Source organism: Vanacampus margaritifer, chromosome 5, assembly GCF_051991255.1.
Source record: "Vanacampus margaritifer isolate UIUO_Vmar chromosome 5, RoL_Vmar_1.0, whole genome shotgun sequence".
Lineage (NCBI taxonomy): Eukaryota > Metazoa > Chordata > Actinopteri > Syngnathiformes > Syngnathidae > Vanacampus > Vanacampus margaritifer.
This window is the reverse complement of record NC_135436.1, coordinates 28,001,222-28,018,630: the sequence shown is the minus strand read 5'-3', so window position 1 is coordinate 28,018,630 and position 17,409 is coordinate 28,001,222. Positions and strand designations below refer to the sequence as shown.

Below are 17,409 nucleotides of genomic sequence, written 5' to 3'. Positions count from 1 at the left end.
GCACACACACACACACGCACATACACATACTCACCCACATACAAAAAAATATATATATATATGTGTGTATATGTATATATATGTATATATATTTAAAAAAAACAAAAAAAAACTATTAACTCTTTGACTGCCAGACGTTTTCAGAAAAGGGATGCCGTGGATGCCAGCCGATTTTAAGCATTTTGACTGATCTTTCAAGGTCCATACAAAATTATGTGTTTGGACTATGGAAACACACATACTACGAAAAAAAAAGATTGGACTCTCATCTTTCATCAGAAAAAAAAGTTTGTTTCTACCTTATTCCGTTTTTCAGTAAACGTCTTTGGCACTCCTCCATAGGATTTTACTAAACGTTATTTAACGTTTTTGGCAGTCAAAGAGTTAAAATTTTTTAATTTATTTGTTTGTTTGTTTTTAAAAAAAAAAAAGGAGAGCAATGATGATGTCAAATCGAATGAACAATACTGAGCTCTCCTGAAAATAAAGAAAAAAAAAAAAAGATTACGAGTTCCTCAAAATTCGTACATTGCGCATTATTGGGCAAGGCATTACTAAGTGAGTTGGCGATCCCAGGCCAGCCGGGAGATGTAGACCTTCATCATGTCTGGATTTAGTTGAAAATGCTGATAAAGTAGGCTTACTCGGATACGTTTCCATTTACCTCTTTTCCACACAAACTCGCCATGCATGGCGTGCACGCTTCTGTATGTCTAGCAGGCGTCTCTTTGCCCTTTTCTAATTATCTCGTCTCACAGTTTGCCTCATAAGATTTATGGCATATCAATGAATTTGCTATGAGTCTATTTATAGTCCCCGTCTTGTCTTTGCTCCTCTTTTGAGGGCCAAACTCTGCTTTCCCGTCCTCACGAGGGTGAATTTGGATCAATCGCCCTCCAACCAAAACGCGCCGCTGACTGACGTGTCCTCTGACCGGCGTTTTAGCGGGTCGCTGTTTTAATTGTTCCACTATATCTTGTCGGACGAAACGGCGAGCGGGGTGGGTAGAGGTGACTTAATTAGAGCAGAGCGGAATAAACCGGCGCTTGTTGACCTTTCGCCGCAACGTGAACGCCACCCCACATGTGCGCAGGTCTCCGCCCGGCCTGTTATTATGCTCCATATTTTATCTGGCCGTGTAAACCGTAGTAAGCCCAAGGGCAAGGCGGGGGGGGGGGAAGGGGGGGGAAGGGGGGGGTGCCGTCGTCGTATCGCGACAGCAGGACGGAGCGCTTGTAATGAAGGACTTTTCTGTTATTAAATCGATGGAGAAAACTATTCAGTGTGCTATAATGAAGAAATCCTTCACCGGCTTGACTAAAGGTGCCGCGCTATAATTGTCCTCTTATTGATGTTTCAGCTTCATAGATCTGCTCGGAGGAAAGGTTATGAATAATACGCGACAGTCTGTACTGGTCACCGGCCAGAAGGGAAGACAAATGGACGGTCGTTGTGAAATAAAAGGACATATGGATTTAAACCGAGCCTTCGTGACCACGCTGGCGTCGTGGTCGGCTCTTTCTAGCTGAATATATATAGAATTCCAAACATTAAGTCCGTCCGTCCGTCTTCTTCCGCTTATCCGGGGTCGGGTCGCGGGGGCAGCAGCTTTAGCAGGGAAGCCCAGACTTCCCTCTCCCCAGCCACTTCAGCCAGCTCCTCCGACGGGACCCCAAGGCGTTCCCAGGACAGCCGAGAGACATAGTCTCTCCAGCGTGTCCTGGGTCGTCCCCGGGGCCTCCTGCCGGTAGGACATGCCCGGAACACCTCCCCAGGGAGGCGTCCAGGAGGCATCCGAACCAGATGCCCGAGCCACCTCAACTGGTTCCTCTCAACGTGGAGGAGCAGCGACTCGACGCTGAGTCCCTCTCGGATGACCGAGCTTCTCACCCGATCTCTAAGGGAGAGCCCGGCTACCCTGCGGAGGAAACTCATTTCGGCCGCTTGTATCCGGGATCTTGTTCTTTCGGTCGCGACCCACAGCTCGTGACCATAGGTGAGGGCAGGAACGTAGATCGACCGGTAAATCGAGAGCTTTGCCTTTCGGCTCAGCTCCTTCTTCACCACAACGGACCGATACAGCGTCCGCATCACTGCAGACGCTGCACCGATCCGCCTGTCGATCTCCCGCTCTAACCTTCACATTAAGTTACATTTTCAATAAAATGTACCTACAAGGGGGACAGGTTTTCACTCATCTGAACCTGAAAGAGTCCAAGTTGTCCCGAGGTGCTCACGTGGTCATGTGTCTTTAGACCCTGCAGGAGGAAGTTCCCATCCCGGGTAGCGACATGAAGCTGGGCTACCTGAGCAGCAGGACGGCGGGTTACAAGTCCATCCTGAGGGTGACGCTGACCCACGTCGCCATCCCCTTCAACCTGATGAAGGTGCACCTCACGGTGGCGGTGGAGGGTCGACTTTTCAGGAAGTGGTTCCCTGCAGGGCCCAACCTCCTCTACGACTTTGTGTGGGACAAGACGGACGTCTACAGCCAGAAGGTCTACGGCCTGTCCGAAGCTTTTGGTCAGTGTGGAAACATCTGTATTAGAGTCCATGTGGGGAAACAATAGATCCATTGCGTTGTCATTCCAATGCGTCATTCCAGTCATTTAAAATTTACTCCAAAAGTTAAATAGAAATTGTGCTTTACTGTTTCAGAACAAAAAGTCTGAAAAAAGAAGACTAGAAGTGCAAATTCTGAAGAAATTGCATGTGAATGCTGAAATGCTAAACGAAAAAACATGGATGAATGTGGACTGATGTTGAATAATACGCAATGGTATTGAATGATGTGGAAATGGGCATGAATGGGGAATTTTCTGTAGGACGTGAGCATTGTCAGTATGTAGAAAACCGTTGCCAAGGTGAATGAAATGTGCTGAATGGTTTGAATTTTAAAAAAAAAAACAATGGTGTGAATCTGTTTTTTTGAGAATGAATAGGGATTTTTTTGTGGTGAAAATGTAGAATTTCTATTCCGTGGGAACGTTTGGAAGGTTGAAATATGTTCCCAAGGTGATTTTGAATGAACAGAATGTTTTGAATTTCAAATGAGAATGATGTGAATTTGTTATGTTGAATGTCCCATTGGGAATGAAAGTTTTTAAAAACACAACAAAAAAAAACCCCCACTGGATTTGGATTGAGAAAAATAATAGCCTGCAACATGTGAATCTTTGGAATATGTTGAATTTAGAATGAGGTGAATCGGATGAATTATGTGGAAGTAGATGCATGTCAAAGGAATGGGTAGAAGAAAAATAGGAATCAACAGAATTGCATTAAATATAACTGAACTAGGTTCTGTTGGAACATTTAATCAGTAAAATAAAATGTGGCAAAGACTTTCCTAACTCCCATTAACAATTTATGGTAAACGGGTAAGCTCCTACTCAACAAACAAATCTTGCCTTTCAATCAAGATATTTTCGACACACTTCCTTGACACCAATTCTTATTTAGACAGGGCTTCGGTAGAATCGTGTGGCATTTTTAGGGCATTTCAGAAAGAGCACAAACAACACGAATAGGTCCGTTTGTGAATGGCAAACTGAATTTGCGGGGGATTACTCTCGATCGTGTAAGTCGTCTTATTAATATTGGTTGACTTACACTTCAGTTAAGAATGTTAAAAAAAGTGTCACCTGACTAAAGTTAATACAAGCTTTTTGATAGTGACAGTTTTACCCAGGAACAGATTGTTTCCTTTATTTCCTGTGGGACAAATCAGTCGTTGACCTTCCACTATATTGGGAAAATAACTCTTATGGTACATAAACAGTTTTATAAGCAATTAGAGGCGGCCCTGAGGGATGCAATGTGGTCGCATACCACCACAGCCAGTCTTGTTTTGAGCGTTTCCAGTCCAGCTTGTCATGCGCCAACCTTCCTTTTGTTGTTTCAGTGTCTGTGGGTTTCGAGTATGAATCATGCCCGGACCTGATCTTGTGGGAGAAGAGGACGGCTGTTCTGCAGGGATACGAGAGCTCGGCCTCCAAGCTGGGCGGGTGGACCGTCGACAAGCACCACGCTTTGAACATACAGAGCGGTGAGTCAACCTCCAAATCCCTTTTGTAAGGTTCTATTCTAGTGGGGCTCCGTTTTTGTTGCACGCCTACGAACACCCACGAACGGCAGGAGACAATAAAATGTGTTCAATTATTATGCATATGGGATTAAGAAAAGTTTACAGTTGAGGTTTTTTTTCTGCTCTCTGTTTAGACCACTGATGTCAATTTCAGACTGGTTTAATAAACAAATAAATATGTGTTAACATTTTTCTTCTGTTTTAATTCTTTTTAATAAGTTACAGTGTCCCGTCACTGGTGAGCTTTTTTTAGAACAGACCTGTGGGCTTCACATATTGTCCTTGGGGCTAACAAGTAACCGCTGTCCCCACTAAGTTTTTTTTTTTTTAAGACAATGCTCATTAATCAACTGAGCAAAATGCATCTGTGTCACTTTTATCCTGCTCCCTCCCTCCTCTGTGTGTAACTGCTCGCCTGCAACTGGCCCCAATGAACTTCAAAGAGGGCGGCTCGTTTACTCAACTCTGCAAGCAGCCAATCGAATTGTGTCCTGTTTTACCAGTCACAAGCAGTATTAGCGATTATGAAGCATTGACTTTTTAAAATCACGGTAAAAAATCGCCAAATCAGTCATCGGGTCATGCCTACCTTCAACTTCAACAAAAACAAGACTGGGAAAGAACTTTTGATGGAAAAATTATAATTTAATTTCAGGTTTACAAATAAGATTCATTCATAACATTTGTGGCTTTTATACTTGCCGTTCACGCCATGAATTGTGTCAAACGTTTTCTCACAGTTGCGACTTTCCACTACCTACCGCAACCCAAACTCGTTTTATACATTTTTATACACCGTCTATTACCGCTGTCCATTTTTTTTCTCTCCCCACCATCCAAGGGGTCAATTTTTTCATTTCTGCCAAATGGCTCTTGAAAAGTGGATGAAGAGAGAAGAAAGTTGCGTCCAGTCACCTGTCACGAGCGAGGGCCTGGCTTTGTGTGCGCGGGGGACTCATCAGAGGAGATGAGGCGTGCTGATAGGAAAAAGCGCTCGGGAAGCTTTGATCCGTCACGCTGAGTCAGAACGCGGCGTCCAGAGGAGGAGGGCGGGAGACGCCGCTGCCAGATTCCACAAGACGTGGCCCGCCCCGCCCCGCCCCGCCCCTTCGCTTCTTCGGCTCCGCCGTGTCATGTTCGTGCCCATCGTTTTTAGAATCCGGCCTAATTTAATTGCCGACAGGCCGCTCGTGGAAGCCATTGCGAGATTTAATCGCGCCCTGGGAAGAGGATGCTTGGCTGATCCTTGCTGATGGACCAAATGCTGCTCTGCTCAGACCACTCACGCCGCCGAGTACCAGTTGGAAGGCCAGAGACGCGTGGCGTGCATTTCAAACGGGAAGTTATGGATCGGGCTGAAGGAGGCTCTTTGCATTAATGTCGTCGTAAAGTTTACAAGAGGAGCTCGGTACAGTAAACCTGAGGGTCATCACGAAAAAAATTGACGTCTCCTGTACATTTTTTGTAGAATTGCAAAAACGTATACGGTGTTCCCTCGTTTTACGCTGGGCTTTGATTCCCAAAAATACCCACAATACTGTAAATGAAATCCGCAAAATAGTTAGCTTTATGTTTTACATTTATTATAAATATTTTAAGGCTCTAAAAACCATCACCACAGTTTAAAAGTTTTACGCACTTTTCTCATCGAGGGATTTACATTTTCTCACATTTCTCTCTTGTTTAAACATTCTCAATGTTCAAACCTTCAAAAATTTTATAAAATATGTACATTACTGTAAAAAAAAAAATGCATGCAAAATTGCATACACAAAAAAAGCTGCGAAACAGCAAAAAGTGAACTGCATTATAGTGAGGGAAGACTGTAAATACTTTTTTTTTTTATAGTTTGTCCGTCACTCCCCAAAACACATTTAGACGTTTTTTATGTGTTTTTTTTATGCTGGAACATACAGAAGGCTTTGATACAGTTTCTGACCTGAAGAGGACGCTTAAAGCAATGGTAGTTATTACAAAAAACGGCCAGCAGGTGGGAACAGAGTATAAGAGATCGACCGGGGCCATGTTGAAAAAAAGCAAATTGACTCACAATTCTAAAAAGATTTGTGAATAATGATGAAACTTAGCTATATTCTAATGCAAATTGCTGCAAAACGGAAACAGATACAAATATACTTTTTTTCTGATGAAAGAAGAGACTCAAATCTTTCTTTTAGTAGGCTCCATGTTTTTATAGCAATAGAACACGATACTCTGTGGGCCCTGCAAAATTATTTAAAATCCGGGAGCAAAGGGGGTTGCTTCAGTGAAAAAGGCTGCGAGTGAATGATTTAATAGTTTAAATAGTAGCATGAGTGAAAACCTGAACATTCCTCATGAGACTTCCAGATTCAGATTGTTTGGTGCAGGCTTACTGAGTGTGTGTTTTTAATAGCACAATTTCTTCTGAGCAATTTGGTGTCCATTCCGCGCTCACCAGAAAGCATGACATTAACGCGCCCCTCCTCCTCGCCGTGTGCTCCCCAGGCATTCTCCACATGGGCAACGGGGAGAACATCTTCATCTCGCAGCAGCCGCCCGTCATCGGCAGCGTGATGGGCAACGGCCGGCGCCGCAGCATCTCCTGCCCGAGCTGCAACGGCATGGCCGACGGCAACAAGCTGCTGGCCCCCGTAGCTCTGGCGTGCGGCTCTGACGGGAGTCTCTACGTGGGCGACTTCAACTATGTGCGGCGGATCTACGCCACGGGGAACGTCACCAGTGTTCTAGAACTCAGGTAGCCAACTTTTTGTCATTCGTCGGCACTTTTTTTCTCAAGCTGATTCCATCATAAGGTTATGGGAGACAATGTCAAAAGAAGTCTTACAGTCGTTCAGGGATGTGATTTTTCCCCCATTTTATCTCCCCCCCAAAAAAAAAATTCCAATTTTTTTTTTTTTTTTTGTAGTTGATTGTGTATGCACATGACTCCGACAGATTACATCTTCTGCTATAACAAAGACATTTGTGGTATGCTCTAATATGAGTTACTTTTCATTTGGTCATGATGGTCACAATTATTTGTTCATGAAATTTGAACTCTTCAACATTATTTATGTGTTAACTTAGTAATCACATTAGTTAGATATGATGATATTCTCAGTGATAGTTTTTAAAAGCAAAGGCAGTCCAATGTTTTTGAATGTGACTGATTTTGAGTTGACTAAAACTGCCATTTTATATGGGATAGTTCAATATACATTGAAAATTTATGCTGTTGTTTTGTCTATTTCTTTGTCATGTGAGTGCATTGAAAGGACTTAAAAACACGGAAAACCCATGAGCTCCGGGGGGCTTCGCCCCCCTTGTCCCCCCACCAGGGCACTGCCCTGGACCTAGCTGGATGCCAGCGGCCCCCAGACCCCCGGCTAAATTTTCTGATAATTTCACTTTGGTCAAATCACATCCCTGAGTCGTTGTAGAAAAACTCACACAGATGGGATGTTGGGACAAGAAACAAGAAATTCCGTGTTATTGGCATGTTCTGGACATTCTGCTTTGGCTTGAATCCAGAGCGCAAGTTGTTAGAATAAATGTACCTAAGCTATCCCATATTTACTCTTATAGTATTGCAAAGCATGACTCGTGCTCTTGCAGCTACAGAACAGGAACTGTGTGTTTATCACAAGATAAGGACTGAAACATTTTTTTTAGAGCGGGTAAGAGATTGTAACTGAGCACATCTCTGTCCGTTCTCCTCGCGAGCAAAAAATAATCTAAGTCTCTTGTCTTTCTTCCTTGTCTGTTGTTTATTAAATGTTGTAGGTTGATTGAGCCTGGCACAAGTCCACGTGCCAAAACAGTTCATGGCCTCATTTGAGAGCCTGTTGTTACAAAGTGTGCATCTCTGCTAGAAGTTGCTGGCTTTTCTTCTCATGCCTTATCATTTGGATGTCCCCTTGCTGAAGAAAGTCTCTTAATGTGTATTTTTTTAAACTAATTTTTGCTAGCTTGTAGTCTTACTTTTTAAACTCACAAATTCGCTGCCAGATCAGTTCAAATGAATCTATGACGGGCATAGCCGTCATTGGCAGAGAATGAGTGATTTCACATTTGTGCAGAGGCAATAATGGCCGTGCCTGATATTTGAGACAAAAGACTCAATCTCATTCTCTGTACGGTCGGATACAAAATGGCCCACGTAGCGGTCTTCCGCCCGATGTTTGGGGACCGCCGTCATAAAACACGGCGGTCGATTGAGATGGACAAAATGCTCTCGAGGCGCAAGATGGATAGTCGTCTCCGCTCGTGCACCTGTATCAGTTTGAACCCAATCGTCTTCTCTTCTAGGAAACAATCAATGTCTTTGTTAATGTCTTCTCAGATGGGCTTGGGGAGATACGATGTGCCGTTTGATTAATTCTACCTTACTAACAACTGTTTTTTAAGCCTATCTTTACTAACAACTAACATTTATTGTCTGTCTTCTGCCCTGTGTCTGCTGCTCTTGGCAGAAATAAAGACTTCCGGCACAGGTAAGACAAAGAGGACCTAAAAAGATGATTCTTTTCCCTTTCTTTTTCTTCCCTGTGAACCTTTGAACCCAACTCAGACCCCGGCTTCAAAGTGGAGATTATACACCGACGGGAGATTCTGTCTGTCTGGTTTCTGTCGTCTTCCTACGGCTGACACCGTTCCATTTTTAACCGGGTTTTATCTTGCACACACCATTGCTTTGCATCTTGCGTCTCCAACTTCTGTGGCTAACTACTGTAGTGCCTCCTCAAATATGTGTCAAAGCAATGCAGTTAATAGGGACCGACACTTGGTGCGAAAAGCGGGGAAAAAAAATAGGTACAGCATTTGACTTAGTGTTACACAGATCGGATCGGTAGATCTTGTTCTTAAATCTCGTAAATATATTTGATTAATTTAGTTTGCGTTAACGTAGGTTAGTGATACGACACATAGTTTGACAACCATGAGGACATACCGTATATTAGTACTTAACTCATTTACTCCCAGCCGTTTTCACTGAAGCAACCACCTTCGCTCCTGGCTGCTTTACTGGATTTTGACAGATTTTGCAAGGCCCACAGAATATTGTGTTCTATTGCTATAAAAACATGGAACCTACCAAAAGAAAGATTAGAGTCTCTTCTTTCATTAAGAAAAAATGTATATTTTTATTCATTATTCACAAATCAGTTTAAAATACTGGCAAAAAAGAGCTTGTTGCAACATGGCCCCGGTTGATCTCGTATACTCTGCTGCCACCTGCTGGCCGTTTTTTGTAATGAATACCATTGCTTCAAGCATTCTCTTCAGTTCAGAGGCTGCATCAAAGCCTTATGGTTGCTCGAGCATAAAAATATCAAAAACGTATAAATATGCTTTTGGGACCATGGCAATATTTAAAATAAAAGTTTTTGGGAGCAAATGAGTTAATATACCCGTCCAAAATCTGGGCACATTTATGGCAGCTGTTTTTTGCCACTTGCCTATTGACAGATATGGATGCCCGGTGTGGGATACATTTGCCACAACGACGCATTTCCAGTGTATGTTGTCCTTATTCAATATGGCAGAAGCTCATTGGGCGATGCAGAAATGAGCACGTAATTAAGTCCGCTTGCAGGTACGAGCGCCCTAACTGCCTAGCAGGTGGTGGCGATGGCAGAGCCGTCCGCAGATACGACACGTCTCAAGCGAAAGGGCTCCTGATTGATTTTCCATCACGGGGTCACGACTTCAGCCGGCGAACATGTGGTCAAACAGAGAATGAAAAGCCGAGTCATGCCGGTCACTGGCCCCCCATTTAGAGGGGAAAAAAATGTAGAGCACAATAGCAAACACCCGGGGGCTCTCAGTTGACTTTTCTGTCTGCCTCAGCAAGTGTCCTTTCTCAAATATCTTTTTTCAATGGGAAATGATGGCCCAAAGGTTCAGTACACCTTTTTCAACGACTTGATGTGTTGGTTTTCGGGTATTGGCACAGTGTGACGCGCAACCTCTCAATGGAAAAAAAACAAAACGATACTTTTAAAATCCTTCAGTTTATTGTAAAGAAAACATAAGATAGTGAAGCTAGAACCAAAAAGATATGTTGAATACACTAAAATCTTCTACTTGAGTCAACTTTGAGTCAAGAAATGGGTCTCAAAATTGGGGCAAATTTTATAAAACAACCCAGAAAGTTGGGCCAAATTGACCCATAAAATGGATCAGTCCATTTTTTATCCATAATTGGGTTACTTTTGACCTTTTGAGTGTGTACATTAGCATTCAAGACCGTATCCCACTGGAAAAAAAAAAAAAAAAAAGGGACACAGAATGTGAAGCCTGATGGGCCACTAAATAGTGTCCCGATTTTCTAAGATCCAAAAGAAAAACATAAAGAAGGGGGAGGGGAATAAACAGCCCCAAAATCAGTAACATTTTTCCTGAGGTATTTTCACACACTTCTTCTTCTTGTGAAGGTTGAAAGACGCAATTAATCATCGGCTACTCGGTTCAACCTGTACCATGTGCACGGATCCACCACTGATTGCCGTCGCGCAATTTTATGGCGGCTTGGTGATGAAGTGCTTCCTCTACCATTGAAATGACAAGCCATACTTTTATGATCTTGTTTTTTCTTCTCACTCCGGGTCAGAAGTAGCCGCTCACCTGGTCACAACCCCCCCTACCTTTCGTCCCATGTCGTCATGGTAACCAGAATCCTGCAACGTTCCTGCAGTCGAGCGTCTTGATCGTGACCTTCAGACTAATGCGGGATGATGCTCTTAGATGCTCACATCCTAATGCATTCGGGACACCGTTGGACTACGACAAACACAAATTTGTCAGTGCGCTGCCTGCGCCAGACTAAAATAGCCAAATCACGTCCCTTTGTTCTTGCGAGCCACATTTGCATGATAAAAAGGAGATTTATTCAGGAAGAAAAACAGCGTGCGTCGGTATAAAACGGGGCGAAATCCCGCCGTCGGCGTGCGAGCCGCGCATGCCGATACGGAACTGAGGGGAGGTGGCCCATCTCACCCCGCGTTCATGTTCATTGACCCCCCGCTAAGGATGCCCCCCCCCGCGCCCTCCTTCTATTCCTGCGCCAGCATGCGGCAAAATCCAATTATCTCCTCCAAACTAGATGTTGTCGGTGAATATGGATGGCCGGCGAGGGGCCGCATGAGCTCAAGGTCGCCCAATAACGCTTCCTGGTTTTGAAAGCGGCTGCTCTACATACATCCCTGCGGCTGATAAGCTATCAGCTGATTGCACCGGGCCGGTACAATCCGGTTATTGAGGCTGGATTCCGACCTAGTCCACCGCGGCCTGGTATTTTGTTTTTCTTCACCAGCCACCTGATTTTCGACGTGGTCGGTGGGCTGCGCGTCGGCTGTTGGTTGAAGGTCATTTGTCAAATGAAATCAGTTGACCATCCCAACAGAGCCTTGCCTTGGTTGTGGCGTTCTAAGAAAGAACGAAAACAAAACAAGAGTAAGCCATGAAAAAAGCCTGAAGGTTAAAGAGTGGAGATTGACTCTTAATCCAGTCTGAATGACGGCCAGCTGACAGCCGTCTCCTTAATGCTTATCAGGGCCTGCCGGGGGCCTGATAAACCCGGGTTATCTTTGGAGTGGACGCTAATGACTACCTTGCCAAAATGCGCCCACGTTGCTGTTTTTACAGTGCACATCAGGACATATTTGGGCGGCTTTGGTTTACCATTCGAGTGGTGCACAGTAAACTCTATAACTCTATTCACTGCAGGTTTTTTTTTTTTTAACCCCTTTCGCTCCCAACTATTTTACTGGATTTTGACTGATTTTGCAAGGTCCACAAAATATTATGTTCTATTGCTATAAAAAGATGGACTCTACCAAGATTAGAGTCTCTTCTTTCATTGGGAAAAAAATGTGGGCCTGAAGGGGCGGCAAATGGAATGAAAACAGCAGTGGCCCCAGAATAGAACCCTGTGGAACACCATAGGTTCCCTTATACATGTCAATTCATATTGCACATATTTGTCTCACCACTTTATTTTTGGGGTGGTTTGTCAATTTCAAAATAATATGAAAATATATTATAATTAAAAGAAAACAACAAAAGTGAGCAGAGCAGAAGCTTTTTTTGGGGGGGTAAACTATTTTTGACCCACAATAAAACAGCCGAGTTATTTGAAAAGCGCAAAACAAATATTGAGTAGATAAGCAGCGTTTCCGTGAATTGTTTTCCTCTTCATCATCAAATTGCTCTTACAGTGTTTGTGGGTTTGTGTTTGTCTAAATAACTCAAAACCAGGGACGAGGGAGTCTACTTTTCCAATAGCCGTTGTAATTTGAATATCACAGAGAAATTACGGGTCAGGGAAAGTGTCATCATTAGCATTTCTGTCCATTGTACGCAAATACACTTTGTGTGCCATTAGAACAATTTGCAAGCAGTGCGGAGATCTTCCGCACTTTCTTCTCAGAAACAATTGCGGATGTGGGATTTCCAACTCAGCTGCCTCTATTGTCTTTTCTTGTCGTTTTTAATCTGCTTTCATGTCATCTCGTTGTCTTTTCTTTTCCCTTCCAATGAATCTCGATGCCTTTTTCTAGTCTATTTTAATTGCGTTTCACATGCTTTTGTTGATTTCTTTTCACCTTGGCCAACAGCAACAGCCCGGCCCACAAGTACTACTTGGCCAGCAGCCCGGTGAACGGCGCCGTGTACCTGTCGGACACCAGCAGCCGCAAGGTGTTCAAGGTCAAGTCGCTGAACGCGCCCAAGGACGTGGCCAAGAATCTGGAGGTGGTGGCGGGCACCGGGGACCAGTGCCTGCCCTACGACGACGCGCGCTGCGGGGACGGAGGCAAAGCCGCCGAGGCCACGCTCACCAACCCCAGAGGTGGCGTCCGGCACCGTACATATGTTGCATGCTAATAATTAGCACCTGTTAGCCTCTGAGCATGTTTATGCACTCTGCTCATCTCATTTTTCAAATCTGGCATTTGAACAGGGGTGTGTAGACTTTTTATGAAGCAAAGGACGCGGACTTGGGTGCGAATACAATGTGATCGACACATCTCAGAAAGAAATCCTGAACGTACTTCACAAATGTAAAAAAAAAAAAACATCGAACAAATCATTTTTGGTCATCAAATGCTACGTTTGTATTAATCGCTAATGATTAGTACACATACTACAAAAATGTGTAGTAAGTTATCATCACTGTTTTAAATTATTTTAAGACTTCATTATTTTGATTATTTTCTTGCACTCTCCAGGCTTATCCCCCCCCTCATGGTTATCTATATTTGGATGAGGCGTTAAGTCATTTGATCACACGCTCGCGCACCTTTTGTTCTCCACCGGCATGACAGTGTGATTCATACGTGCTGAAATCAAGCTGGCGGAGAAGAAGTTTAAAAAAAAAAGAGAGAGATTTTCTTTGAAAACAGCACGTTTTGTCGCCAACGCTGAAATATTTTGACAGACTCTGAATATGCAGAAGAAATCAGACACACACAAAACAAAGGTATACGCTAACGTGGGGTGCTTGCTTATTTATGGTCGGCTGTTACAGGAAGAAGAAAGAGTATAATTCAATCAAATAAAATATTATTTTTTTTAAAAAAGAATAGAATAATAAATGCACTTTGTATAAACAAACAAACAACCCAAACAGAGTATTATTATTATTGTTATTATTATTATCATTATTATTATTATTATATATTATTGATCGATATGGATTATTTTTTAAATTGATGCCGATTCCACTGTTTGGCAGGAAAAAAAATCCGATAACCAATTATTCAACCAATTAATAAAGAAAAATACAAAATTAATGAAATAACTTAATTGGGGGTCCTTTAAAGCTTGCAAAATTAGGACATGAATTACAGGCAGATCATTTGACTGTTAATCGAGAGAGAAAAAAACAAAGAGAAAAATCTGTTGTTGTTTTTTAATCATTTTAGTTTTCTAATTTTTGGCGGGCCGGGATGTTTGAATTGTCATTATCTTTATCTTATGTTTTGATGTCCCAATGTGTAAAAATAATTATATTAATCGGCAGAAACGAGCAAAACATGGTCGATGTGATTGGCCAATTTTACCTCTTTTAAAATAGGAAAGAAATCTACCAATTCAATTAACTACTGTAGGCAATTAATTGGTATCCCTACCCCCCAAAAAATAAAATAAAAAAAACTTAAAATGTGACATAAACAGTAATTGAATTTACGTGATGGGATGTGTTTGAAAAATGGATGCTATAACAGTTGACCTATATGTGAGTATTGCACGGAGCAAAATAGACGAGATGATCCAAATAAGGCCTTGGGGGAGGTCTGCCCTCCCCATTGTAGATTGTGATGCGACACTTCAAGGTCATTGTGTTGTCAGCTGACTACATTTTTTCTTTTTTTCTTTTTGTAAGGCATCACGGTGGATAAGTACGGCATAATCTTCTTTGTGGATGGCACCATGATTCGCCGGGTGGACCAGAACGGCATCATCTCCACCCTCCTGGGCTTCAACGACCTCACCTCGGCTCGACCCCTCAGCTGCGACTCCGTTATGGACATCTCACAGGTAGCGCCCCCCCCCCAATCACCCCTCTCTCGTCGCCACCTGGCCATCTGAGCAGAATTAACAGAGGATGCGCATTGACCTTTTGCCGTAGGCGTCTGGTATGGGATGAGGTTGAACTTTAACCCCGCGGGCTCACGCGCCCACTGAGGCACGAGCACATATGGGCCGTGCATATCCCCTCTTTAAAGCACCCCAGGCAAGGACACCACAGTGGTAGAAAGAGCACAGTGCATAGAAAAAGTGAGCGGATATGGTTGCATAAGTGTGCACACCCTCGTGAAAGTGAGACGTGACTGTATTGAGAATTAACTAATCTGATGAAGTCCCATATTTGGCTACTGACAATATGTCTGAATTAATAAAATTTTCTTTAAAAAAAAAAAAAATAGATATATAATATTTACTTATAGTATTAAAAATGTATTTTAGACAAGAAGCACTTTCGTCTACCATTTCCGGTTTTGCTTTCACCTTTTTCCTCTTTGCCATCATCACCTGACCAATCTGGTACAAAAAAAAAAAAAGCCAAAGAAAAAGCGCAAACTGTCGCCAACAGAGACTCCCGGCGAAGACTGGAGCTCCGCAATCATGACAAACGGCCCGCGTTGCCCGCCAAAAGACGCTCAGTCGCTAAAAAGCATTCATTAAAAATTCATGCGGGCGGGCGCGCGGCTTCAAACACTCGCCAAGCCCTCACTTAACATCAGCGCTCCTCTGGAGGAGGCTCGTACATTATCACGTCCACCACCATGGGAGGACGATGATGTCGATGAATCAGCCTTTCACGTGAATGGCATGACGTGTTGTTTGTATTGTATCTTATTTGGATAAAATGTAGAGGTGGAACTAAGAATAGGCGAGTACCGATACCAGGCATCGGTGTCGGGCTGATACTGGCCTTATTTTTAGGTAAGGGGCAAAAAATCTAATAAAAATTAACAAATTTTCTCCCAATAACATATAAACGTATTTTTATAGTTGTAAGCGTCCCAAAGACGTATTTATATGTTTTTTAGGTGTGTGTGTTTTTTTACTTATGCTAGAGCATACATAAGGCTTTGATGCAGTCTCTGAACTGCAGACAATGGTTGAAGCAATGGCAGTAATTACAAAAATGGCCAGCAGGTGGCAGCAGAGTATAGGAGATCAACCAGGACCATGTTGCAAACAAGCTGATTTACCCACAGTTCTTAACAGAACTTAGCTATATTCTAATGCTAATTGCTACAGAACGGAAACAGAAATATACTTTTTTTCCTGATGAAAAAAAGAGACTTTAATATTTATTTTTGTATGGTCAATGTTTTTATAGCAGTAGAACACAATATTCTGTATCCAGTAAAGACAGCCGGGAGCGAAGGGGGTTGCTTCAGTGACAATGGCTGCCAGTGAATGAGTTAAGAACAGGTGAACATACTAAAACTAAACTCTTCAACTTACATCAAACCCTAAAAAAAAAATGCAAATACGTGTGGGATTGCTGTAAGGGCGATCATCTTTCATGTTTGACGTTTTTGCACCAAGCAAGCAGAAAGGACAAGCTAGTGCGCCCGCTCAGGCGTCTTTCACTTGTTCAAACTGGTCTCAGACTTTAAAGTCCTTAAAAGGTGCTTTGCCGGGACCCCCCGCCGGGTTCAGACTTTAAGCAGAGGCAAACGGAATGGTATTTACAGCTTCTACGGCAACGTTGGCGTTGGATTTACTTTCAGACGGGGACTTGAAATGATGACATTTGGCTCGTCTGCCGGCGGACGTCATGCTGCTGCCAGTAAAGAGGGGACATGATTGCTACTTGACAGTGTCCTGGAGTAAAAATAGGCAAAAAAGACTGTTTGCCGCTGCATTTCTTTTAGTAGTTGCCTTTTTTTTTGTATGGGATGATCGTCAAATGGGAGCAAGTCACATTTGTGTAAGTCTGAAGTCTTAATTTTTGAAGTTCCTGCGGGGGAAAAAAAAGTCAATCGATGCAAGTCATTCTTTGGATTTGGCAAATCGTCGCTGGTGTACATTTCTCCAATAAAAGACGATTCGATACATATTTCCATACATGAAGTGTGAACAATTCAAGAGCGGTTCATTTAAAGTGAAAGGATTCAATTCGGTTTGATTCAGTGGGATTATAATTCGATCGATGGGGCACAGCATATTCGACTTGCAATATTAAATATAATGATCAGAGGCGGCAAATCCAGGTCCAAAAAGCAAAAAAAACTGCCAGAGTTGGCTTTAGCCCCAGGTGCTAGCTAGCTAGCTGCCTAGCTAGCTCCCCGGGTGCTTGGTTACCTGCTAGGGAGCTAGCTTGCTAGCACAAGGGGCTAAAGCCAAACTGTGGCAGTTTTGGATTTGCCACCTCTGATAAAGATATATTTGTGTGGCAAACAAATAGAACAAAACAGATACAATAAAAAACAGCAGAGGCCCCAGAATTGAACCCTGTGGAACACCATACGTTCCGTTATCCATGTCAATTCATATCGCAAATATTCGTCCAACCACTTTCTTTTTTTGCTCGGCATAGTTAGAGGAAAAGCGGTTCAGAAAATGGATGGATGGATGAATGGTTAGTAGGAAGGGATTAAAATAATGTATAATATACAACAGTAGTAACATTTAGTTGACCAAAAAAAAATCTTTCAAAAATAAAACAAACATTACATTACCTTAAAAAGGACCGTAAGTAGTTGAAGTAGAAATGGAGTCTCATGAATACCAAGTCAAAGTCGAGTCTTTCATGAATTTCAGCCAAGCGCTTCTCAACTTGTAAATCGGGGACTTCATTTTGACTCCAGGCAAGCCAT

At 42.9% G+C, this 17,409-nt stretch overlaps 1 protein-coding gene across 9 annotated transcripts in view; it reads left to right on the top strand.

Annotated features, from left to right (window-relative positions):
* Positions 1-17,409, top strand: part of tenm4 (teneurin transmembrane protein 4) — a 310,021-nt gene that overhangs the window by 251,452 nt on the left and 41,160 nt on the right. For 6 of the 9 annotated variants that reach the window (XM_077565526.1, XM_077565529.1, XM_077565530.1 and 3 more), the window contains 6 exons: positions 2,256-2,523; positions 3,905-4,048; positions 6,575-6,824; positions 8,542-8,562; positions 12,688-12,920; positions 14,457-14,611. In XM_077565526.1, the coding sequence (XP_077421652.1) occupies positions 2,256-2,523; positions 3,905-4,048; positions 6,575-6,824; positions 8,542-8,562; positions 12,688-12,920; positions 14,457-14,611 (1,071 nt within the window). The remainder of the gene's footprint in view (positions 1-2,255; positions 2,524-3,904; positions 4,049-6,574; positions 6,825-8,541; positions 8,563-12,687; positions 12,921-14,456; positions 14,612-17,409) is intronic. The other 3 variants (XM_077565535.1, XM_077565531.1, XM_077565528.1) reach the window with 1 other exon arrangement.